Source organism: Temnothorax longispinosus, chromosome 11 (assembly GCF_030848805.1).
Source record: "Temnothorax longispinosus isolate EJ_2023e chromosome 11, Tlon_JGU_v1, whole genome shotgun sequence".
Lineage (NCBI taxonomy): Eukaryota > Metazoa > Arthropoda > Insecta > Hymenoptera > Formicidae > Temnothorax > Temnothorax longispinosus.
The window spans coordinates 7,567,752-7,593,626 of record NC_092368.1 but is presented as its reverse complement, the minus strand read 5'-3'; the positions used below and the strand labels follow the sequence as shown (position 1 = coordinate 7,593,626).

The following is a 25,875-nucleotide window of genomic DNA, read 5'->3' as shown; positions in this document are numbered from 1 at the left end:
GAGGGTCCCCATTGCCTACAAATCAATTGCCTACAGTGTCGTTTGCCAACATCTCATTTGCCGACAATTCGTTTTTGCGCACAAAAATTTTGCCTACAAGTCGATTGCCTACAAGCACTATTGTGCACAATTAAAAAATTAAGAGACGAATGGACGTTTGCACACAAGATACTATTGCACACAAGCCGCATTGCACACATAATATTATTGCCTACAGATCGATTGCCTACAAGCACTATTGCGTACAATTAAAAAATTAAGAGAAGAATGGACGTTTGCACACAAGATACTATTGCACACAAGCCGCATTGCACACATAATATTATTGCCTACACATCGATTGCCTACAAGCTCTATTGCGCACAATTAAAAAATTAAGAGAAGAATGGACGTTTGCACACAAGATACTATTGCACACAAGCAACATTGCACACATAATATTATTGCCCACAGATCGATTGCCTACAAGCTCTATTGCGCACAAATAAAAAATTAGGAGACAATGCCACACGACACTATTACGCACAATGCAACATTGCACACATGAGGTCCGGTTTCTATTGCTGAATTGGCTACACTAGTTCAGAGGGCTGTACTTCTGAATGAACCGCCCTTCCGATTGAGACAGGGTTTTGCAGGTGATTTTGTCACGATATCTAGAGATTATTTATCGATGTCCTATCTTCGAGTTTTTTTTAAATAGTTTTTTAGATTTTAGCCTGACAATCGTAAACAAAGTGTGCGGCGCTCTACCTCAGGTACGAGGTATTTGTGCAAGCAATGCAGCCGGAAAACATAATCCGTGTGCCGGTGGCTTTATAGCATTTTTTCGACTGGGTCGGGTTTCAAGCCAACTCGAGTTGAGTTATGACGTCACAAGCTCTACTTCTAGGTTCTAATTAGACGATTTCAGCATGTGACGTAATAACCCAACTATTTTATCTGCTACTTACAACGAGCGTTAAGCAGGGCACACTCACTTTTTGTAGAACGTACGTTAGGTTTCGACCAATCGCGTTGCTGCTCGATTCGGCCGTCTATAACCGTAGAAGTAAGAATTGAGTCAAAACGCAATTGGTCAAAACTTTACTGTTACTGTTACGAAAAGTGGGTGTGCCTTGCTTTGGAGCTACCGCAAAAGACTCGTCACGTAGCGTAACGTAACGTGACTTTATGTTTTTATCCTCCCCCGAAAACACGGGGGGGGGGGTGTGCGTGAACCTCGGTTCGCGTGGAAAGTGTATGCGTGAACTATTTCGGGACTACCGCACCTCCCCCGAAAGCACGGGGGGGGGGTGTGCGTGAACCTCGGTTCGCGTGGAAAGTGTATGCGTGAACTATTTCGGGACTACCGCACCTCCCCCGAAAGCACGGGGGGGGGGGTGTGCGTGAACCTCGGTTCGCGTGGAAAGTGTATGCGTGAACTATTTCGGGACTACCGCACCTCCCCCGAAAGCACGGGGGGGGGGTGTGCGTGAACCTCGGTTCGCGTGGAAAGTGTATGCGTGAACTATTTCGGGACTACCGCACCTCCCCCGAAAGCACGGGGGGGGGTGCGTGAACCTCGGTCGCGTGGAAAGGTGTATGCGTGAACTATTTCGGGACTACCGCACCTCCCCCGAAAGCACGGGGGGGGTGTGCGTGAACCTCGGTTCGCGTGGAAAGTATAATATATACAAAGCATTATTTATGTATTCTGCTGTAAGTATATAATAAAAACATTAAATCATTAATACAAACAGTATTCTTCAATTTATAACATCCTGTAGAATTACGAAGATTTTCTTATATTTTTTATCATTTTATCTAAAAAATGGCTTTATCATAGGAGTCGCCAAAATTCCTTTTAAGGGCTTTCATTTTAACCCAAAACGAAGCTTTTCACAAAGTTTCATCGAAATCGGAGGGGGGCCGTTTTCGGAAGTCTACCCGCTTTATTTCTAACAGGACATCGATAAATAATCTCTAGATATCGTGACAAAATCACCTGCAAAACTTTGTCTCAATCGGAAGGGCGGAAAACTATTTTAAAAACCCGAAGATAGGACATCGATAAATAATCTCTAGATATCGTGACAAAATCACCTGCAAAACTCTGTCTCAATCGGAAGGGCGGTTCATTCAGAAGTACAGCCCTCTGAACTAGTGTAGCCCGTTCAACAATAGAAACCGGACCTCATGTGTGCAATGTTGCTTGTGCGCAATAGTGTCGTGTGTGCATTCGTCTCCTAATTTTTTATTTGTGCGCAATAGAGCTTGTAGGCAATCGATCTGTGGGCAATAATATTATGTGTGCAATGTTGCTTGTGTGCAATAGTATCTTGTGTGCAAACGTCCATTCTTCTCTTAATTTTTTAATTGTGCGCAATAGAGCTTGTAGGCAATCGATGTGTAGGCAATAATATTATGTGTGCAATGCGGCTTGTGTGCAATAGTATCTTGTGTGCAAACGTCCATTCTTCTCTTAATTTTTTAATTGTGCGCAATAGTGCTTGTAGGCAATCGATCTGTAGGCAATAATATTATGTGTGCAATGCGGCTTGTGTGCAATAGTATCTTGTGTGCAAACGTCCATTCGTCTCTTAATTTTTTAATTGTGCGCAATAGTGCTTGTAGGCAATCGACTTGTAGGCAATAATTTTTGTGCGCAAACGAATTGTCGGCAAATGAGATGTTGGCAAACGACACTGTAGGCAATCGATTTGTAGGCAATTGGGACCCCCCCCCTTTGAAACGGCTTCATAGATCGCAAAATCCTTTTACAGGAGTAAAGTTTAGGTACTAATGAAGGGTGGGATTGTAAAATAATTAGTAATAATTGAAAAAAATGTAAAAATGCCTAACGAGATATCTGTATCATATATCTGTCCTGGTTCGATTGCTGTGTAGAAATCAGACAATGTAGCCAACCCCGAAACTGCCCACAGTTGCGTGCGCCATCGCGCCATTTCTCGCAAGATCCGTGAACTACTGCTGTGACATAATTGCTGCTCTGCGTGAATATTTTTGTGAAAAATATACACGATCGTTTCAAAGCTCTCATTTTTATTCCAGGCTTTCAATCTCAATTTCAAAGGTACGTTATTGTTTGTGCACGTCTTCTGAAGGGTGGGAAAGTTTAATTTCGTACATATTACGTATACAACTGTTTATATTAGAAAATAAGGTTATGAGGTGACAGAATTTTAAAATTATTTTCAATTATTACTAATTATTTGACAATCCCACCCTTTATTAGTACCTCTACTTTACTCCTGTAAAAGGATTTTGCGATCTGTAAAGCCGTTTCGAAATGAGACCTTTGACTGTAATTGTCGGTAATTTGAACGGCTTTAGCATCCCCTTAAGGCATAAAACACTGCCAAGACAGCCATTCTGCTTAGGCCCGAATACGTGCCGCGAGTCATAATCGTAAGGCCGTAATGCCGTTACCAACCGACATGGAAGCGAAATTGCTGCGCCAGATAGTTCTTGCAGGTATGGCGGATCAAGTCGCGAAAAAGGTTTCGCCCGACGAGGTAAAGGAGGATCAGGATAAGGCCAAGTGGAAACATGCTTACAGGTTAGGTATGGTGTGTTATTAATTGTCATCGATAATTGAGACCTATTGAATGCGACAGCTCTCTATTCTGAACCATCTTTCAGAACACCAGAAATGGAGGAACCTGTTTTCATGCATTCTACGTGCGTTCTACGAAAAATCAGTCCGGAATAGGTGGTTTATAAAGAGGTGTACGAAACGAATAAGATGTACATGCGAGGTGCCACAGCGATAGAACCCAAATGATTGCCGAAATTCGCTCCCATGCTATGCCATCTTAGTGAACCATTGGTTGATCCACCGCCAAGGTATATATTTTTATCACAATTGTTGCTTTATAATATTTTTCCTACTTATTTATAAAGATATTAATCTTCATTATGATCGAATATTATTCTCATTTATAGATATAATCAAGGAACTTGGAAGATCATCTGCCGCGTGTTTGGTACATTCGGAAAGGCCGGATGGGCACTATTATACCATCGATGGATATAAAGCATCCGTGGACGGTGTCAAGTGGTTCGCGTTTATTTCTTCTTGGAGGGTCAAGTGTGCCCTAAGCTGAAACGATTTGTCCCGTCGCTGCTGACGACACCTGGGAGCATCACCAAGTCATGAACCAGGTAAATCGTTATTCTATCTCCTTTCAATTTCACGTTAATTCATCGAATAGATTACATCAATTCAATACGATTTTTTTAGATTGATACCACGCAATCAAGCAACAGTACAAACGCTGCAGTCGCAGCTAGGGAGTCGTGTCCAAATACAAACTGCTAGAAATCTGGGGTTCGGATAAAAAATGTGAGATTTTAATTTATAAAATAATATTTAGATATTATCATAGACTTCTGTACAATACTAGACCGCTGACAGGCATCTCGGCCGTGATGCTTGTCGCCATGTTGATTTTAGTCAAGATATGCTATATACTACAGATTCTATACAAGTGGTTTTATACAAGATTTCTATACAATAGTCTGGTATATACAGAATGTCCAAAGAAAGGGTTTAATACTACAGGAGTAGTGGTTCGATTTCGGCATCCAAGTACGCTACACGTCGAAGGCATGACAAACTTATTGATAACATGTACCAATATTTAACACAAAAACATTCGCCTGCTTCGTTATGTACTGTAATAACGAATGCAGATAAACGCACATCATGAGCAACTGAACACCCGATAGTGACTTATTGTTAATTCAATTTGGTCACACCCTTCACTAACACTTGCATCTCGCACTCGCATCAGCTTTTCGGCAGTGCGTCCATTGATGTTAGTGGTCTAGTATAAAAGTCTGGATATTATATATTTATAATATTATATATATATATATATATATATATATATATATATATAACAATATTATTATATATTTACAACATTATGATGATAATAATATGATATATATGTATATTATATATATTTATATATATTTATATATTTATATATTTATATATATTTATATAGCTTGTGACGTGACATATAGCGTTTTCGATTGAAGCGGATTTGATCGACCCGAGGTCGATTAAACTCGTTTCCATGTGAACATATGTTCAACCTGAAATGTGTTTGAATCTGGTTCAGGTTCTGGTTATAAAGCATTAAAAAGTGACGTCCCGTTTAACCACAACTACAAAAGGTAAAAACTTGAGAAATTAAATAACATTATATAATATAATAAATTAAGTTTGATTTGCAATTAATATTTTTTATGTGATATAAAATTAATAGCTTTATTTATATCTTTAGGCATCATCTATGAATCGACAACGTTTAGTACTAATTCTTACAGAGTTTATATTTTTTGAGGATAGTTCTGATAATGAAGATATGGAAATAATAGCAAAAGTAATAAACAGTATACCAAGAAAAATACCTCGCATACCAACATTTTTACAAGTAATTGAACTATATAATGATAAAGAAGTTAGTATAAACATAACCTTATACATACTTATTGAAAATAAAAAGTATATAGAAAATTTTATACAAAAATATGTTTTGATTACAGTTTAAATCTCGTTTTCGTATTTCACGTGAAACGTGTGATTTTCTTGTTGATTTATTCGAACAAAGTGAATATTATTCTTTGGAGGGCGAAAGAAAAGGAGGTTATAAATCAAAAACAGCTTTAGAACATATTCTGTGTTTTTTATGGTACATTCAAATATATATTGTACCTATATTATTTATTCATACCATGAATTAATGAGAAATAAGTTTTAAATTTGTATAATTGCTTACATTAATTTTTATTTATTTTTAGGTTTGCAGGTAACAAGATTGTTATACGTAGTGTTGCAGATCTATTTGATATGAGTTTATCTACTACACATCTAATAATTATTAGAGTAATAAATTTTTTATGTGATATTGCACCATCAATAATTAAGTTTCCTCAAACGGCTGAAGAAAGAGAGACAAAATGCCATACAATTTAAAGAGGTATAATAAATATTTCTTAATATACTTTAATAAAAATTATATATCTCATGATAATAAATAAATTTAAATATAAAATACATGAACAAAACATACAAAATAAATAATTTTGATTTTAATATTGAGAATTATTTCAATAATATTATAAATTAATATATAAAATTATGGATTAATTAATTAGAATTATAAGAATTTACAATTTTTATCAATTATATTTCTAGATATGTCACATCCCTGGTATTGTTGGGTGCATTGATGGATCATATATATCTATCCGAACACCTAGTCATAAAATTAGATCTACATATGTTAATCGACATGATGAGACAGCTATAACATTGCAAGGAATATGTGATGCTCAAAATAGGTTTATAGATGTTTTTACTGGAATTTCCAGTAAAATACATGATGCTCGCGTTTATAGCATGTCATTTATTCGAGAGAAAGTGTGTCAAATGGGAGAAGATTATCACATAATTGGTGATGCTGCATACCCACTGTCCACAAATTTAATAACACCATATAAAGATTATGGTATTCTAAATGAAACGGAGAGAACATTTAATTATTCATTTGCAAAGCTAGGGTTAAAATTGAGAATACGTTTGGTATTTTAAAAGGTAGATTTAGACAATTAATGCACTTAGAAATGTGGTCCGTTTTAAAAATGTCTAAATTTATAATGGCATGTTGTGTTTTACACAATTTGTGTATTGTTAATAATGATAATTTAGAATTTTTAGAATATGTGGAAATACATGATACTGAACCAAATGAATATATATTATATCCATTACAACAAAGAGAGGCTGGTAAACAAAAAAGAGATCGATTAGCTACAAAACTTATGGAAGACATTACTTTACATAGGGTACATAGGGACACGTAATATTAATTTAATTAAAATTATATTAAGATAATATTAATTACGTTTTTTTTTTCAAAAGTTGATTTTATTTCAAAACAGTTTTTTAATTTATAAACTTTGTGTACATATTTTATTGAGTTGATAAAATAAACGAAATGTAGTAATACATAACATAATTAGTACACAACATATTAATGTAGTAGTATGTAATTAACGCAACAAAATCACTTTGTAACTTAATATTGCTTTGTAACTCAGTATTTTTTTTAAAATAATATATATGAAGTTATTCTAATATCCTATTCATTATTCTATCTTATTTATTATTCCAATATCTTAAATCTTTAACCTTATTCAGAACTTGAATCTTTTGCTGATTTTTCCAATAAAGATATTAATAAATAACATATTTCTTTATGATGTCGATCTTAATTTATAAACTTTGTGTACATATTTTATTGAGTTGATAAAATAAACGAAATATAGTAATACATAACATAATTAGTACACAACATAATAAGTAGTAGTATGTAATTAACGCAACAAAATCACTTTGTAACTTATATTGCTTTGTAACTCAGTCTATCTTATTTATTATTCCAATATCTTAAATCTTTAACCTTATTCAAAACTTGAATCTTTTGCTGATTTTCCCAATAAAGATATTAATAAATTACATATTTCTTTATGACGTCGATCGTAATTTATAAACTTTGTGTACATATTTTATTGAGTTGATAAAATAAAATAACATAATTAGTACACAACATAATTAACGCAACAAAATCACTTTGTAACTTAATATTGCTTTGTAACTCAGTCTATCTTATTTATTATTCCAATATCTTAAATCTTTAACCTTATTCAGAACTTGTATCTTTTGCTGATTTTCCCAATAAAGATATTAATAAATCACATTTTTCTTTATGACGTCGATCTCTGTTTTCTTCGGCAGTGGTTGCTATTTCTCGCAGAACATTCTCCAGCGATTGATTAGATTTTACTTTCTTTTTTGGTTTATCAGATTCAAATTTTTCATCACTATCATTACTTATATCATATGTCTCAATATTCTTATTGCTAAACTCTATTTTTCTTTTATTTATTTTTGTTTGATTGACGCCAACTAAAACTTCAGGTTTCAAACTATCATCTATATTTTTAATTTCTTCAAACTCACTGCCATAAGGTACTTCGGTAGGAGCATGTCCGGAAACTTTATTACCAGATAATGCATTTTTATGCTGCCTACTAACATTTTTATATCTGTTAGAACATTGTGGTCCAGTAACGCTTATGTTAAATTGTTGATACAAGTCTTTACTTATTTGTTCAAATATAGCGGCTTTATTTTTAAAAGCTCGAAATGGACCAATTTGTGGAAAATATAGACAGTATTGATCGAGTAAATACTTTGTTTCTTTTTCATTCCATTTATGTGTCTGATTGATAATGATGTAACTATTTTCATTTTCTTTGTCGCATTGAATATTACAGGTTTCTCTATTCTGTGTACCTAAGAAAAAAATATCATATAACTATTTTATTATAATAAAATTTAATAAAATTAACTAAAAAATTTATATACTTATAATAAGGAAATTGACTAATACAAAGATTAATTAATAAAATATTAATTAATAAATTTACCTGATGATGATGCCGAGTCATCAAATACATTAAACATAAGACCTATTGATTCCAAATAGGTTGTGGATATAAATTTCATTTCAGTTTCACCTAAAACAAAAACAGATGTTTAGTTTATAATACTACAATTTTTAATTATTGCGAGATATAATGTTGTTATATATATTACATTTGCAATTATCTTACTCTAACCTTTATCATTTCTAATTTCACATAAAATGCCTTCATTATTTTGAATTGTTTTATTATTATCATAGATAATCCTTTTTACTAACATGGTTCAATATCTGTAAAAAAAAACATTTTATTATTAATATATATTTACATACAACATTTACATCAGAAAAGCATATCTAACCTAAAGCATATCTAATCTAACCTAATTTTCTTTTCCCAATACAATAACATAAATACTTCTTCAAATATTCTTTAAAATATTTTTATCGTACAGAATATTAAATTTTGAACTTACATGACACTTCCTGGATAATATAATATTATTTTCCTGGATATTGTAATATTTATTTTCGATTATAGCGGATTGTTTATGGGTCGAACATGGGTTCATATTTCGATGAATCCCTAGTAACCCGAGGCAGAACGTGTGACGTCATTAATCGATCTCGGGTCGATCAAATCCGCTTCAATCGAAAACGCTATTACCTCACTTGTTACACAAGTAACTATTCCCGCACGGGTTCGAGTGGGGAATTTCTCGCGTGGGGAATTGGCCATTTGTCGCACAGATGGCGCGCGCGTAATGGGCCACTTTCCACGCACGTGTGATATAAACAAGATAGCAAAACCCACTATTGAAATATCATATTTTTGGAGAAAAACTAACTTCTGACATGTTTTCTTCAATCAAAATAACATATTATCAACCTTGGTGACGTGTGTGACCCATGGTGCCGCAGCATTGGGTGTCCCATGGTGCAGGAATCCTATAGCGAAGGCCGAACTTCCTCGACGTCGGTAATGTCAATATTTCTAATCCTGTTTTCTATGTTATATATCTATATCTGTCCTTGTCTAACGAGAGGCATCTGTCTTTGTTCGATTGCTACGCCATCTCTCGCTACACGCAATACTGCTTATCCTATCAACCTGAATGTGCTTTGAGACCGGCGTTATTTTTCTGACTACGAATTTAACGAATAATGCCGACACCTGGCGCGGCCTGGGTCAGTGGCTGCCAGGGCTCTAAGTTTTGACGAAATTACCTTAATTAATTGGGCGCCAGTTTTTTTATGAGAACTAACAAACTCATATCCCGTATCTAATTCTCCTTAATATTCGGTAATCGGCTAGCGATTTCAAGCTTTAATCATGAGATAACACAAGGGGAGTTCCGTCGGGAGACCCAAGGAATATTGTGGAAGTCAAAAGAAATCAGAGAGATAATCAAACGATATATGAGTGTATTGAAATAATTTGACTTACGTTACAATTACGCCGCTATTCGTCACAAAACGGCCCACACAACTCGTTCACAATCATTAGACGTACGCTGTCTACAAAAGTATATTAACCAATTCATATCGTCGAATCTACTCGTAACAATGATTCTTAACCGGCAAACAACTGATCGTTATACATTATCGGATTACATTATAATTTACGCAGGACTGATCCCGCCGAAGGTCGACGGAAGAGTCGCCGAGATCTCTCGGTCGTTCCGCTACCACGCGCCCACCCCCTTCGATCCTACCAATCGTTGCGGATCGATATATTTCGTCACATGCGGCTACGATATTGGCTCTCCGTCTCGACGGTTTACAGGGTTCGGCGCTCGTGCCGCGCGGGCAACAGAGAATGTACAGTCGGTATTTCATAAATTTTGTCGGATCGATTGTTACATCGAGCATCGATGTCGAGGGAAAGGATTTAAACATCGAGTGTCGATGTCGAGGAAAGGGTTTTAATTTTCCTGTCACAGCTTTTGCTTAATAAAACTTCATTTTACAAAATCTTTTTTTCTAGACGTTGAATCTTAGTTTTATTTACACAATATTGTTCCTACATGTTGTCTCTAATACCTCGCCTAACTCTTGCTAACGACAGGATATCGATACATTGTATTCGTTAACGTTGGATAACGACAGTAAGTGTCGCTATCATAGACTTATATAGATAGCGCCACTATAACGAAAAGTCCCTATTCTGTAACTCGACAAGCGACAAATGTCGCTAAAGGTGTCGTAAGATAACAATGTTGTCGTTATACTATCGAGGTGTATGGGACCCCTCGGTAAACGTTATCGACGATACACCAATTCTTCGGAATAGTTGTTTTAATTATCATAGCGAGTAATACATATTGGAAATATATATTTATTAAAATAAAATAAAATTAAAGACATTAAAGTACAGAAAGTGACATAAGTTACAAAATACAAGGTAAAGTAAAATATTACAATTTAATAATATGATAAACCCGATGAAAACAGTACGTGGATCCACGTTATTGCTACGTGGATTCGATGTGGATTCGATGAAATTGCGTGGATTCGACGTGGATGTGACGTGACTGTTTTTATCGGGAAGTTACAAAAGTGTATATAATTTTATAATTATATGGTTATGTTTTGTATCTCTAATACAGTATAAGGAACAAAAGAAATATGTTTTTTGTTAAAAGTATTTATTAGTATATCTACTTATTTGGTAATTTTGAGCAATCAATTTTTATACAGTTTATGTATATATAAAAACAGTCTGTATAACCTGTATCCTTATTCTTTTTTCTTTGTTAGTAATATGACTAATATGGCTGAAGGATATGTAGCATGGGATTTAATGGTGTTAGAAGAAAGAGTGAGACAAGTAGGACGAAGAATTGAGAGAAGAGTGCTCCGCGACGCTCAAAATCCATTTGAACTGCCTTATATCGAATTTCTCTCATACTATAGAGTTAACAAAGAATTAATTATGGATATTGTCAACGTGCTAAGACCATATTTACAACCACAACGCATTAATGGATTATCTCCAGAAATACAAGTTTTAACAACAATTGGATTTTTTGCTCATGGTAGTTACCAAAGGCCAAGTGGAAATCAGTGTGAATTGGTTATAAGCCAACCGTCTGCAAGCCGTTGCATACGTAATGTGACAAAATTGATGAATGCGCATTTATTACGTCAGTGGATACGATTTCCAATGACACCATTAGACAGAGCTGCAACACGGAACAAATTTGCACGAACGTTTCCGGGTGCTATTGGTGCTATAGATTGCACGTACATAAATATTATTGCACCACGTATACACGAGGAGGCATACGTAAATCATCACGGCAATCACTCATTAAATGTACAAGCTGTAAGTACAATTATAATAAATTATATTTTATTATTTATTTTGTAAATTAAAAAATTTAATGACAGTTTACATATATACATATGAATTCCCCCTTATATTAACATTATTAGTAATAATAACTATAATGTAATACTGCATATAAAAGAGTGTGTACTAGGTGCGCAACTAAGTTTCCGGGTTTCACACATAGATGGCACCAATAACACATGTACTCGATTTAAATGTTTGAAGTTGTCTGAAGTTATAGCTTGGACATCTGTTAACAATAACCAGTCGTTATACCAATACATATCGCAACGCAAAAATATTTTTTCTAACAATGGAGATGTCGAATTTTGTGCCAAATAAACAGCATTTGCGGGAAGTTTTGCTTTTCTGTTTTAACTTGAAAAAAAAATGCAGCTGAAGCACGTCGTTTGCTTGAGGAGGCCTACGGCGAACATGCACCATCGAAAACTACCTGTGAAGATTGGTTTAAACGCTTCAGAAGTGGCGATTTCGACACTGAGGACAAGGAGCGCTCCGGAAGACCAAAAACATTGAGGACGCCGATCTGCAAGCGTTATTGGATGAAGATGATACGCAAACACAAAATCAACTTGCGGAGGCATTAAACATGACTCACCAAGGTATTTCCAAACGTTTACATGCCATGGGAAAAATTCAAAAGGAAGGAAAATGGGTGCCGCATGAGTTGACTGAGAGACAGATGGAAAATCGAAGAGCCACTTCCGAAATTTTGCTTTTGCGGCATGAAAGAAAGAGTTTTCTTCATCGAATGTTACTGGCGATGAGAAATGGATATATTTAGAGAATCCCAAACGCAAAAAATCGTGGCTTTCACCTGGTGAAAAATCAACATCGACGGCACGACCAAATCGTTTTGGAAAGAAGACAATGCTCTGCGTTTGGTGGGACCAGAAAGGAATCGTGTACTATGAGCTGCTGAAACCGGGCGAAACTGTCAATGCGCATCGCTACCGACAACAACTGACCAATTTAAACCATGCATTGCTCGAAAAACGGCCAGAATGGTACACGAGACACGAACGAGTGATATTGCAGCACGACAACGCTCCATGCCATCGCAGTTCCATCGTCCAGGACACCATCAAAACGCTCAAATGGGATCTGCTACCGCACCCGCCGTATTCGCCAGACCTTCCGATTATCACTTGTTCCGGTCGATGGCGCATGGCTTGGCTGGGCTACACTTGACCAATTTCGAAGAAGTGCAAAATTGGTTGGATAAATGGTTTCGGTCCAAAGACGCGTCGTTTTATCGTCGCGGTATTCATGTATTGCCAGAGAGATGGTGAAAATGTATAGTTAGCGAGGGACGATACTTTGAATAAGCCATTTTTTGTATTTCTCTTGAAATTTTTCATTTTTTATTGATAAAAAAAACCCGGAAACTTAGTTGCGCACCTAGTATATGAGTGGAAGAAAAAAGAGAGACTTGTGATATATTTGTGAACATTTTTACAGATAGTCGATCCAGACTTGAAAATATTAAATATCAACGCACGATATCCAGGAGCGAGGAATGATGCTTTTATATGGAATTCTTCTCCAATTAAACATGTAATGGAACACTTCTATAATCATGGTGAAAGAAGAACGTATTTGATTGGTATGAATAAACTTAAAATGTTCAATTTGTATTATTGTGTTTTTATTTATATTATTTATTAAGTCGTTGTAATGTGTGTGTGTGTGTGTAGGAGATGCAGGATATCCCTTGGAACCTTGGCTCATGACACCGTTACCTTACTATCCACAGAGGAGTCGGCAGTACCATTATAATGAAAAATTATGTAAAGCACGATGTATTGTAGAAAGATTTTTCGGAGTCCTTAAGGGAACTTGGCGATGTTTATCATACCAACGCGTATTAATGTACGCTCCAGATATTGCTGGCCAAATAGTAAATGCATGTGCAATATTGCACAATATGCGTCTGTATTATCGGTTACCCTTGGACATGGAAGAAAATGTGTTCCTCGATAACGCACCTGCAGATCACATCCATGTAGAAGAAGAAGAAGAAGTAGAAATTCGCAGAGGGCCTAGAGCTGTAGCACAGCGGATACAAAAACAACTTATGCAAGAGTGGTTTCCCAATTATGTATGTGCATGGGATAATGAATAGGAATTTAGTAAAATTTCTTAAGGATGTATTGTAAAGAAAACTTTATAATTATGGAATAAGGACAAATCATCAATTACATTATACACTAAGAATGGTCATAAATAAGGAATTTAAGTGAAAGAATAAAACGTATAACAGTAATTTTGAATCATGAGCATTAAAATTTATTTATTATTTAACAATGTATCAATAACATATATTAAATGTTAGGTAAACATTACTATCAAAAACATATATTAAAAGTTAGGCAACCCTTTTAACAAGATTTTCTAAAATTGTTATTTGCCGTCTTTCGTTTTCGGCGAGTTTTTGCATGTTATTGCTCAATTGCAATGTAGCTTCCGCTTGGAGTTTCATAGACTCTGCTAACATCTGTAAAAATATAATATTAAAAAAGAAAACAGAGATGTCTTGCATGTACTAATAAAACTACTTACTTTCATTGCTTCAGCATGTCTTTCGGCAATTGCAACAAATGACTCTCGGGCTTCGTTTAAATTGTCCGACAAACGACCCCATGCCTTTCCTGTAAATATTAGTGAAATAATAATATTGTAGTTAGAATAAAAAGTTAAATTTATATACAGAATATAATTAATATTCTAATACTTTTAGTTACGTCTTTTAGAGGGATTAGATGCACCTGACCTTTGTATTCCATGTGTTGGTTGTGTTGGTATGTTGGTAGTGTTGGTTACATTTAATGTATCAATGTTTTCGATATTTTCCATATTTTCCATATCTCCCATATCTCCCATATTTTCCATATTTTCCATATTTGCTGTATCTTCTATATTTTCTAAAAACATAATTTTATATGTGATGTGTATATGTAAATAATTATATACAAACATTTTACACACACACAACTATGTTGTATACAATATTAATTAATACTAACGCAGTACGTCCTGTGATGTTGATTGTATTGAATAAGGATCGTCTAATAATATTGCACCATCATTTGTACCTGCAAAAAAATAAGTCAAATTTTCTTCTCTATTATTTGAAAAATATATGAATAACAACTTATTCTTTTATGTATGTATTAATATAAAGAAGGGAAAGAGATTATATTATTATATATTATACCAATATTATTTAGTTCTGCTATTATTATTGGGCCTGGTGTTGCACTTAAAGCACTTTCATTTCCAGTTCTTAGTTCTTCTATAGCATTCTAAAAGCATAAAATATGTTTGTGTACGTGCGTGTGTACATACATATGTATATATATATATATATATATATATATATATATATATTCATGTTTTGTCTAAACATAAATATTTATATAATATGAACAACCATATTCATTATAATTGTAGCGTTCTGTTTTCATATGACAAAGATATAATTGACTATTTTTATAGACTTCTCTACGAAGCTTTTCTATCCAAAGACAAATTAACATATTCAAAACCTTTGTCATATGACAAAAACAAAACAAGATAATATTAGCATTTCCCTAATCTAAAATCTCCTCGGTGCAGTGCATGTTTTTATCTTAGTTCACTTACAGTACACTCTTCAGGAAAACTGTCAGGTACATTGCACAATCCTTCGACATAGTCTTTTCCTATAATTCCTAGTACTCGTTTATCTAATTCAGATAATTTAATATTTATTGGATTATTTCCTGTCATTCTTCTTTCTTTTCTTAGTTTTTGTATTTTCTCAGAAACTTTGATTTCAAATCTCTCCATGTCTATAAAAAAACTTTATTACTATTCAAATATAAAAATGCTATCAATATATCACATACTTACAGTCTTCCAGGACTTTACATCTTTTCCTTTTCTCTTGTTTGACAACATATTTAGATCTTGAGCTAACTCCTCCCAGCTACCTCTCAAATTTTCATTACCATGTAGTGTGGTAAATTTTCCTGAGGCAACATGTGGATTCCGCTCAAAATATGCTACCATTGCTTCAATTTGCCTTTGCGTGGCACGCCCTTGCCTTTTTGATTGTCTGAAAGAAGCATTATTACATTAATATATTTATTATAATCGACTTCACTGTCAAGAAAGACATTTCCAACCAAAGATTTTGGTCCCCCCCCCCCCGTTGATGTAATATAAATAATTTTAATTACAAACTGCTACCTAATTGGCTGTATTCAATTGCCAATTACTTGTCAGTTAAGTCGATTATATTAAATATATTTGTTTATCATTAGTTTACAAACTACATTTGTGGTCCATTATTACATTACTTTAAAATGTTAAAATATAACCATCTCAATCCCCTAACCTTCTTATGATTAATATTTGCATAGTTTTAAAACTGTAAATAAAGAATTTTATATATGAATTATGTACATACATTGACAGATTTCCATAATTTGGGCTGCGTTCCAATATTCACTACGGGTACTGAAAATCTATAGCATAATACACGTGACGTGAACTATAGATTTTTAGTACTCGCAGTGAATATCGGAACGCAGCCTTGATCATGATAATTTAGTTATGCATAAATAATAACAGTACGTTTTCTTTATGAAAATACTTACTCTGTCATATTGTGTTCTCGTTAAGTTTACAATGTTTAGCAATCATCAACATCAACCATCAACTTTCTTACCTTATGGAAAAGGACTAGCGAGAAGAGAATTTGATTGGTTACATACCCTTATAACTCGTTTCGCTATTGTTCGGTTACGTTACCGGCGCTTGCACTATAAAGCGTTTTCACTGGGAGAACTAGTGCGCACTAAGTGCGCACTCGCCGCAGGCAACGTGTTTCACTGGGCGTTTCGATGCGCGCGAAAATGGTGCGCGCTGTTTCACTGGGAAGTCTAGTGCCGAGTTTTTGCACTATAGTGCGAGAATTCGGCACGAGCTCCGAGAGACGGTGTCAGTTCAGTGCAACATGGCTGCGTGGGATGATGACAATGTTTCAAATTCACGAGATGCACGATTAGCATTTGGACTATTAAATTTGCTTTCTTCGTCATCATCCAGTAGTGATAAAGATGATTTATTATTAAAAGAAAATCCGCGGAAAATTCCAAAGAATTTTTCTTCTTTGGCTAGTTTTCATTATTTTATTACTCTGTATTCGGTTTGGCGAACTTACGTATCAAGTTTAACTTTTCCCGATGTCGCTCTTTTGCGGCTTTCTTTTTTTCAAAGTCATCATACAAATATACAGAGGCACAATGCGCCATAAAACCGCACTGAGATAGCACTGAGAATAATGGACGTGTTTAGTTGGGAGTGCAAAAAACTTGCACTTTTGGTGCACTCCGGCAGTGTCGCCTGAACTCGACGAGTTTCCAGTGCGCACTCAGTTCTGCCCAGTGAAAAACGCTATGACACGTTAACGATAAAGCTATATTCTGTAACTTTTGCTAGCGACGGATATCGATACAGAATAGATTACCGACATTTCGTTATAGTGTCGATACGCTTCCTTAACGATAGCGACACCGTCGTTATCCAACGTTAACGAGTTACAGAATAGGCCTCAGAATAGCTGTATCGTTACGTGTCGCTAGCGCCAAGCGACAGTTTTCGGTTAACGAAACGAGTTACAGAATAGGCCTACTGGGTGTCATTATATATATATAAACTGCAGTAATTTTGTTATTGTCATCGGATGACAGTTGTACGTGCCCAAAATAGTAAAATTTTTAATTTTTTTTGGTTTCCGATATGAAATCGTGTGTCGCGATGTAGATTTTTGTGCGTACTTTAATTCTAGACCAAAAACTTACAATTCTGTAAAGCCAATTCAAAGATTTCTTAAAATGACAAAAGTTGCTAGAAAGTTAATTAATCTAATTTTTAGTACGTGTATATTTTACTACAAAAACAATATAAAAAACATTTCTAAATGGTTAAAAAGTTATTTACGCATCTCACAAAGACCATTTATGTCACGTGCGTCTTGAGACTACGGACTTTGATGACTGCCTAGATACAAAGTATGGGCAACGAAATAACTGCGTCACATGATACTAGTTGAATCAACCTAAACATTCTGGATTACCCTAAACAGTCAATGACCTAATATGGTACCTCGTGGCTCATGGTGCCCCGGTCTCCCCTACTTGATTTAAGAAATTATTCAAACTTCGACTTACAATATCTCTCGCTTAATATTAAAGTTATTCAAAAAACTGTAAAGGACTTTTCAATACAGTTTTTTATGTGGAATATGCGATTTCTTTAATGACATACATCAATCGAACACTCTGTATATATAGTGTTGTAGTCAAGATATAACAGTACAAAATTACCTTTTTCCAAAAAGGTAAAAAAAGGCGCCAAGTACACGCAATGTATTTTGTAAATCTAAAAATCCAACCTAAGTGGAGTAGCTTTATTTTTTCTTAACAAAATTATATCACAAAACTGCGTTACTTAACTCAACCTAATAGTGATATGTTGTTTCAAAAAATATATGAAATCTTTAAATTGCGCCAATTACAAAGAGAATATAATGGCTGGAGCAGTATAGAGGAGTTAACAAAAAGAGACATTCAGAGTCAAGAGAGAGATGAAAGGGTAAGAGAGTCTAGATATAACAGGTGGTACAGCGAGATAGCAGAAATCAGAAGGCCAGAATACCTAGAGAAAAAAGGGAAAGAGAAGTCCATGATCAGTATTAATGAGATGAGAGGTGGAAGATATTGGGAACCAATAGTGAAAAGAAGCTGTAGAATATGTAGTGCAGAACCAGAGACATGGGAGCATGTGTTAGAGCGGTGCACAAGAGAAGAAAAGGAGGAGAAGCCAGAAGGAATTGGAGAGAAAATCATAAGGATACTGAATAGTAAAGGAGAGGAAGAGAAATGGATGGCAGAGCTGGAGAGAAGAAGAAGGCAGAATACAGCGGTAAGTTAGTCAGAAAGATTAGAGAATAATACAGATGATTTTTGTTGAGGAGGACAAGTGGAAGGTATTGGATGCAAGGAGAAAGGAAGAGAGCAGATTGAGGGTGAAAATGGACGAGGACAAATCGGTGGAAACGAGGGTAAGAGAAAGAGAGGAGAAAGAAAGGAGAAAAGAGAGGAGAGCAGAGGAAAGCGGGAGGCCAAAGAGGACCGCGGAGGAAGAGAGAGCAAAAAAGATGGAGGAGAATCTCCTTATGGATACGGACGAGGACGAAGCAGATAGGAAGAAAAAAGAATAGGAGGAATTTAGGATGGAAAGGAGAGATGAAGGGAGATAAGGAGAGAAGCGTTAAGGGAGAGGAAGGGGAGAAGGAGAAGGAGGTAAGATGTAAGACTGTAAGAATAATCATCTTAATACAGTTATTTTCAGAGTGACGGTAGAATAAGAAAGGAAGGAAGGCGTCGAGCATGAGGAGGGAGAGAGCCGGAAAGAAAAGGGAAGAGCAGCGACAGAAAGGAGGAAGTCAGAGGGGTGCGGAATTAAAGGAAACTGAAGGAGATGACCAGAAGGGTGCCGGATGGAAGACGAAGGGAAGGGAAATGAGATGTGAGGTCGCTCAATGACCAGGTCGGGGAAATAAGAAATAAGAGTAATTATAAAATTCGTAATTTATTGCATATCCCCGTAGGGTTCGCAATCTGCTACTATCCTTCTCCTCTCACTTTAACCCTTTGGACCAACGCTTAACGTCTCTTTCCGAAAGATGGAGCCCAGTTTTCTCCGCACAAGAGCCTATCTTGCACGGAGGGGCGCAGCTATCGGAAAAACATTCCATGCTTACATGGCTCTAGTGGACTCGAACCTGGTTCCTCATTGCAGATTACGAGTCTGTCGCTCTACCACTAGACCACACTGTCGCCCTATAAGAGAAATTATATTATAGATATAAAATGTTATGTGACTAATGTGATTGAATGTATAATATGTATATGATTTTACTTAAGTTTGCTTGTAAAGGTTTTTGGGAACGTTTTTACTGAAAAAAAAAAACGCCTTTCTCCAACCTCGGAAGGGGATAGAAATAAAGATGATTGATTGATTGATACAAAGAGAATATATATATTGCTTTGAAAAATAATTGTTGTGCAACTACTTAAAAAAAAATAAAACTTAAGTAGTATGTATCTTTGTATTCCCATTCAAGTGTCTTTTTTCCCATTCCAATCCAAGCTCTAATTCTTTTTAACAAAATTATAATATTACAAAGAATCATTTTAATCACAAAGAATTAAAGAGATAACAGTACAAAATATAAATATTTAATTAAAATAAAATAAATAAATTTTTCTTGTAAAAAAACTTGGCGCTGCTAAACCTCAAAATTTAATACAATACTAAAATTTTGATTGCATTTAATAAAGTACCAAATTTTTGATTAAATAAAAAAGCAATAAACATAATTTAGGGAAGTATGCGACGGGAGTAAAAAAGCAGCGCCAAGTTTTTTACAAGAAAAATTTATTTATTTTATTTTAATTAAATATTTGACCGAAGTTGGTGGTCATTGTTTATTAAAAAGATATAAACAAAAAAAGGTTGGTAATACTGAAGAAGAGAGCTCACTCCTCTGACTAATATATCCTATATAATATATCAAAGTACATTGATATATTGACAACATATGTCAAGGTTAAGGTCATTGAGGGCGGGGGGGGGGGGCCTAAAGTGCATAATTACCCAAATCTTCTATTATAATTAATTAATCATCTAGGTATGTTAACGCGTCGACATGAAAATGATATATATATACATATATATTTTAATGCTCCTAGTTCATGTTAGTAATAAACGATAAATAAGTTATTTAAAATTTCTTTTCAGGAAATAAGAAATGATTCTGTGTAAAAATACTATGCAACATTTGTTTTTATTCAATTCTTTTACATTATAATAAAGAATATAAAAAAAATCCGCTTAATACAATAAAGAATGTAGAGAAACGCATGAATTGTATGCTTACGTGTAACATATATGATAATCAAGATATAAATATAAGTTAATAATATAAAGTTTTTGATCTACTAGATCTATTTCCTTCTATGTTTTTTGAAAGTATGCAAATTAGAAATTTGCACATTGCTTTCTCATCATTTTATTTCGCTCATAAAGCTTCCTCTATGAAGAAGCCATACTATTTTATGTGAATAATTATGTTGGTGTAATTTAAAAAAATGATAACGATTTGTAATGTGCAAGGTGTAATGTGTAAGGAAGCAATGTGCAAGTTTCTAATTTGCACATTTTTTTTTACCAATCTTCCTTTAATGATACTCTATCCATCAAATAAAAATTATACATTTTTTAAGCAGAAATCGGTGATCCCTTCACCGATTCTCGCCAAATTTAAAACAACCTTTCTTTAATAATACTCTACATAAGATTATGGCTGCGTTCGGGGAGCGCGCTATTAGCGCTATTGCATCGTTCTATCTTTATCGCTCATCAGGTGTAAAACAAGGATAGAATAAGCAAATAGTGCTGATAGCGCGCTCCCCGAACGCAGCCTATATGTATAACTTGTACACTTTTTAGGCAAAAATTGGTAACCCCTTCACCGATCCTCGCCAAATTCAATACCAACCTACTTTTAATAATACTCTTTCCATAAAAAAAAAATGCAGTTCAATATCTCAAAATTTACGGAAATTAGAGCAATTACGTAGATTTTTTAGACAGAAATTGGTAATCCTTTTATTATTAACAATTTTTCTAATTTTATTATATTCTTTAGTCTTTTCAACTCCTATTTCACATATAATTCTTTAAGATTTGATCGATTAGTTCTTGAGCTATAGATAAATTTGTACATACACACACACACACACACACACACGCGCGCGCGCGCGCGCGGACATTTTTTAAATGCGATTTTGATGTTTTAGAACATTCTGAACACATTGGCATCAAAAACTAAAAAACAATTTTTTCTTCGATTTTTTCTACTCTTATTTCATATACATATAATTGTTTAAGATTTGGTTAATTAGACCTAATTTTATACGCAATTAAAGGTCCATATGCGAGGTTTACAAAAACAAAGTTTTCTCTATAAGGAAGCAATACTTTAATTAAATTTAGATATTAATTATTTAGTAATCGATGCAACCACAGTTGCATCGATAATTCAATGTACTGGTTTTTTGTGATTTTATCTACATTTTACATCTTTTGATTTCAATCATTAAGTAAAAAAAATATTATTTTTAATGCATTTAAATGATCAGCAAGAGTCCTATCAATGTTTAAATTTAATATTTATATCTGTAGCTTACTTGTCACTTTATACATAAAAATGAAATTTATTGTAAAATTTATTCTATAAGTAATGAAACGCTTAATACATGTGAATATTTTATATAACACGATATCGATTACACTTACATAGAACAAACAATGTCTAATTCATAAAATTCAATTACATGTAGTATATATGTAATAAATGCAGAGCAAGTTATTATTTGTTAAAAACTTGTTCCTTTACTTATCTCTTTTTTTGTTCCTTCTGTCTTTTTATACATATTAGATGATACTTCTGAGTCCTCTTAATGTTTCGCTTCTCTCATAGGCGTATCCATCTCTGTATCATTGTCCGTATCACTCGTATCACTGCTTGAACTTGGATCAGTTTTCCTACATTTATATGCAGAATGTAAAGATAAAGTAAGAAATGCAAGGATGTTAGTTTTCATTATGCATATGCTATGCCGTTAGAAGTTAAGACTATCGTTTTAAGAATCTAAATTATTCATTTATTTAGAGTAATTAAGGTAGTACGTCCGTAAACTCATTTTCTTAGGAATCTTGTAAAATTTAAACAGTATATTAATGTAAACACATTTTATACACATGTGCAAATAGAAAAAGATTGACCGAAGTTGCAATAACGGAAGTCAAAGTTAGCACTTTTTACATGTATCGCAGGTACGAAAACAACTTCCGATATCACACGTTTCTAATTGTAGTGATCAAACTATTCTTACGGTTTTAATGAAAAACAAGAAGAGACTTACAAAAATATTCTTACAAAAATACAAGATCTTCGACCGTCTATACTCTCTAGTTCCGAAGTAATTGATACGTAAAGTACACAATTTCTAATAGCGGTGGACGTATATGACAGCTAATCTATAAAGATCTAATAGCACACATTAGTATCTATGTATCTGTACATATGAGATTCTTATACACATGCATAACGCAGATTCCAGCCAAATACTTTATGTCATATGTCTATCATTAACTTTTGACAGCATTGTCACGGATGAACTACCTTAAATGTCTAGACTTAAATTACATAGAATTACAGACGGAATTGCGACTAAAAAGACAATTTTGATCATAGTACAAATAATTATTATATAAGAGTGCTTGTCATTTGTGTGTATAATATTTTCTTTAATTACCTATTGTACATTTTAACAATTTTATGTTCTTCAGTATTTTAATCAAATCTTTAATGTGTACTTACTCATGAGTTTTCAAGTGATCGGTCAAAAATGCAGGTGTTAGTGCATAAAACTGTATATTACATTTGTGGCATTTTGCATATGCTTTGTCATTTATTGTGAAGTAATCCCAGAACCAATGAAAGTTTGTTTCACTTTTCTCTATTTCTGTTAATTTGTCTTTATGTTTACACTTCAAGTGTTCATGTAAAATATTATGTGCATTTTTGTAACAAATTACTATAAAGCAATAATTGCATTTTGCCGCATCTCCTTTTAATTTTGAATAATGCCCTCGTATGAAGCGACGTACTGGAATCTTCTTTTTATTTACGTCATATTCTATATCATGTACGAAATCTTGTTTTATATTATGTTCACAGACTAAATGCTCTCCTAATTTTGTTAATGTTTCTTTATATGATAAAGAATAAGTTTTATTATTCAAGAAAGGATCGTGACATTCTTGACACATTAATGTGGGAATATAATATTGCAACATCCACTCATCTCCTGCTTCCTGCTCTGCCATTATATTCGTTCTATGTCGCAGTTCTTTGTCTTCTTGACATATTGCTTCCTTTGTAGGCATATTCATGTCTGTATTGCTGTTCGTGTCATTGCTTGAACTTCGTACGGTTTTCCTAAATTTATATTTAGAGTAATTATAAAAGTAAGAAATGCGATAAAAAAATTAGTTTCAAAAGTGCACACTATTCCGCTGGAAACCACAAGGATACCGTTTTAAGAATCTCATTATTTGACTATTTTGAAACGATTAGATGTCTAGACTTAAATATATTACACAGAATCACTGACGGAATTGCGACTAAAAACACAATTTCAATCATAATACGAATAATTGTTATACATATACACTATCGTTTAATAGTTAGGAAGGACTACTGTTTTAAGAAAAACAAAACAGTAGTGCTAATACGTACTTCAAAAGAAAAATGTCATATGAGAAACTTTACTATCTGTTTTATCTATTCAACACAGTATTATTCGTTTCTAATCATTTTCCAGGGAAGTACTTTATTTAAAGAATTTTATCGAGTGAGCATGCTATTGTTCTGTTATAAAGAAAGAACAAGTTTTCATGGTTTAAGTGAAGTATAACAAATATGAAACTAAAAGTTATTATATTTTATTCAAACCATGAAAACTTGGTCTTTCTTCATAACGGAACAATGGCACAGCATATTCACTCGATAAAATTCTTTAAATAAAATATTTCCCTGAAAAATTATTAGAAACAAATAATACTGTATTGAATAGTTAAAACAGACAGTAAAGTTTCTAATGTAACATTTTTCTCTAAAAATATTAGTACCATTATTTTTCTTAAAAAAGTAGTGCTTCCAAACTTTTAAACAGTAGTGTATGTGCTTTGATAACTTGTGTCTGTTTTATTTTCTTTAGCTATTCAATATTTCATTACTATCTACTTTATATTCTTCAATGTTTTAATAAATTATTTTATGTATACTTACTCATGAGTTCTCACGTGATCAGTAAAAAATGCAGGTGTTAATGCATAAAATGTCGTGTTACAAGTGTTGCATTTTGCGAGCGATGTGTCATCTATTGTGAAGTAATCCCAGAACCAAAGAAATTTTGTTTCATTCTTCTCTATTTCCGTTAATTTGTCTTCATGTTTACGTATTAAGTGTTCATGTAAAATACTATAATTCCTGTTTTTGTAACTAATTAGTGCAAAGCAATGATTGCATTCTGCCACATCTTTTTTTAATTTTGAATAATGTTCTTGTATGAAGCGACGTACTGGAATTTTCTCTTTATTTACGTCATATTCTATATTATGTACGGAATCTTGTTTTATATTATGTTCACAGACTAAATGCTCTCCTAATTTTGTTAATGTTTCTTTAAACGATAAAGTACTAGCTTTATCATTCAAGAAATGATCGTGACATTCTTGACACATTAATGTGGGAATATAATACTTCAGCAGCCCCTCATCTTCTGCTTCCTGCTCTGCCATTATATCCGTTCTTAATGGCGGAGAGTTCGTGCCTTCTCGATGTTCCGCTTCTTTTGTAAGCGTATCCATGTCTGTATCACTGCACTGCAAATCCAAGTGTGTTATTTTAGCCGAAGCTCTTATACATTTTTTGCCGTTTTAAATCACGTCATTTAACACGTTTATTGAACGTATTAATTTTTAATTTAATACAATTAAACGTGTTAAATGATGTAATTTAATACATAAAAAACACTTTTAAAAGCTTTAAAAAAGAGCTTTTGTTTAATGTATCATTTTTAGACATTTATACGTGTATAAATAACATACTTGGATTTGCAGTGCATTTGTATCATCCGTATCACTGTTTGCATCATCCGTATCACTGTTCGTATCATACGTATCACTGTTCGCATTATCCGTATCACTGTTCGTACCATCCGGATCACTGCTTGAACTTGGAACTTCATGAGTTTCCCTACATTGATATAGAGTGATTAAAGAAGCAAGAAATGCTATGAAAAACTAGCTTTATTATTCAAGAAAGAA

At 33.9% G+C, this 25,875-nt stretch overlaps 3 protein-coding genes, 2 long non-coding RNA genes and 1 pseudogene across 18 annotated transcripts in view; 3 read left to right on the top strand and 3 right to left on the bottom strand.

The window, feature by feature from the left end:
- Positions 1-2,010: 2,010 nt before the first annotated feature.
- Positions 2,011-3,868, top strand: LOC139822061 (uncharacterized). Its single transcript, XR_011734438.1, has 3 exons — positions 2,011-3,076; positions 3,337-3,567; positions 3,646-3,868. It is a non-coding gene; the product is annotated as an uncharacterized lncRNA (long non-coding RNA).
- A 290-nt stretch (positions 3,869-4,158) lies between these two features.
- On the top strand, positions 4,159-7,311 carry LOC139822285 (putative nuclease HARBI1; annotated as a pseudogene).
- A 122-nt stretch (positions 7,312-7,433) lies between these two features.
- Positions 7,434-10,822, bottom strand: LOC139822328 (uncharacterized). 2 transcript variants are annotated; one of them, XM_071793945.1, is made up of 4 exons: positions 9,955-10,822; positions 8,704-8,798; positions 8,512-8,601; positions 7,434-8,377 (listed from the first exon to the last, which is right to left on the bottom strand). In XM_071793945.1, exons 2-4 carry the CDS (start codon positions 8,786-8,788, stop codon positions 7,722-7,724), a joined length of 831 nt encoding a protein of 276 aa, XP_071650046.1. In that variant the 5' UTR covers positions 8,789-8,798; positions 9,955-10,822; the 3' UTR covers positions 7,434-7,721. The 2 variants fall into 2 exon arrangements, with proteins under 2 accessions (XP_071650046.1, XP_071650047.1); XM_071793946.1 differs by lacking the exon at positions 9,955-10,822 and adding an exon at positions 8,984-9,697.
- Positions 10,823-10,860: 38 nt separating this feature from the next.
- Positions 10,861-14,135, top strand: LOC139822479 (putative nuclease HARBI1). 3 transcript variants are annotated; one of them, XM_071794222.1, is made up of 4 exons: positions 10,861-10,911; positions 11,268-11,835; positions 13,324-13,468; positions 13,560-14,135. In XM_071794222.1, the coding sequence occupies exons 2-4, from the start codon at positions 11,272-11,274 to the stop codon at positions 13,985-13,987; spliced, it is 1,137 nt and encodes a 378-aa protein (XP_071650323.1). In that variant the 5' UTR covers positions 10,861-10,911; positions 11,268-11,271; the 3' UTR covers positions 13,988-14,135. The 3 variants fall into 3 exon arrangements, with proteins under 3 accessions (XP_071650323.1, XP_071650327.1, XP_071650324.1); XM_071794226.1 differs by lacking the exon at positions 10,861-10,911 and adding an exon at positions 10,961-11,178; XM_071794223.1 differs by lacking the exon at positions 10,861-10,911 and having other exon boundaries at positions 10,961-11,835.
- On the bottom strand, positions 14,126-14,500 carry LOC139822480 (uncharacterized). Its single transcript, XR_011734525.1, has 2 exons — positions 14,425-14,500; positions 14,126-14,359 (listed from the first exon to the last, which is right to left on the bottom strand). It is a non-coding gene; the product is annotated as an uncharacterized lncRNA (long non-coding RNA).
- Positions 14,501-14,888: 388 nt separating this feature from the next.
- The window catches only part of LOC139822465 (uncharacterized), a 62,681-nt gene continuing 51,694 nt past the window's right edge, over positions 14,889-25,875 (bottom strand). For 8 of the 11 annotated variants that reach the window (XM_071794188.1, XM_071794187.1, XM_071794194.1 and 5 more), the window contains 8 exons: positions 25,657-25,804; positions 24,836-25,431; positions 23,363-23,983; positions 19,676-22,524; positions 15,757-15,961; positions 15,508-15,695; positions 15,080-15,167; positions 14,889-14,957 (listed from right to left, as the gene is read on the bottom strand). In XM_071794188.1, coding sequence (XP_071650289.1) covers positions 22,437-22,524; positions 23,363-23,983; positions 24,836-25,431; positions 25,657-25,804 — 1,453 coding nt within the window. In that variant the 3' untranslated portion in view covers positions 14,889-14,957; positions 15,080-15,167; positions 15,508-15,695; positions 15,757-15,961; positions 19,676-22,436. Of the gene's footprint in view, positions 14,958-15,079; positions 15,168-15,507; positions 15,696-15,756; positions 15,962-19,484; positions 22,525-23,362; positions 23,984-24,835; positions 25,432-25,656; positions 25,805-25,875 lie in introns of those variants that run through there. The other 3 variants (XM_071794190.1, XM_071794191.1, XM_071794193.1) reach the window with 3 other exon arrangements.

Excerpts from the sequence above, each read along its gene's own strand:
- LOC139822328 (XM_071793945.1), bottom strand. The coding sequence starts at position 8,788 with ATGTTAGTAAAAAGGATTATCTATGATAATAATAAAACAATTCAAAAT. Across the intron at positions 8,602-8,703 it reads TGAAATTAGAAATGATAAAG|GTGAAACTGAAATGAAATTT; the intron begins GTTAGAGTAAGA and ends TTTTTGTTTTAG. Across the intron at positions 8,378-8,511 it reads TGACTCGGCATCATCATCAG|GTACACAGAATAGAGAAACC; the intron begins GTAAATTTATTA and ends TTTTTTTCTTAG.
- LOC139822479 (XM_071794222.1), top strand. The coding sequence starts at position 11,272 with ATGACTAATATGGCTGAAGGATATGTAGCATGGGATTTAATGGTGTTA. Across the intron at positions 11,836-13,323 it reads ACTCATTAAATGTACAAGCT|ATAGTCGATCCAGACTTGAA; the intron begins GTAAGTACAATT and ends ACATTTTTACAG. Across the intron at positions 13,469-13,559 it reads AAGAAGAACGTATTTGATTG|GAGATGCAGGATATCCCTTG; the intron begins GTATGAATAAAC and ends GTGTGTGTGTAG.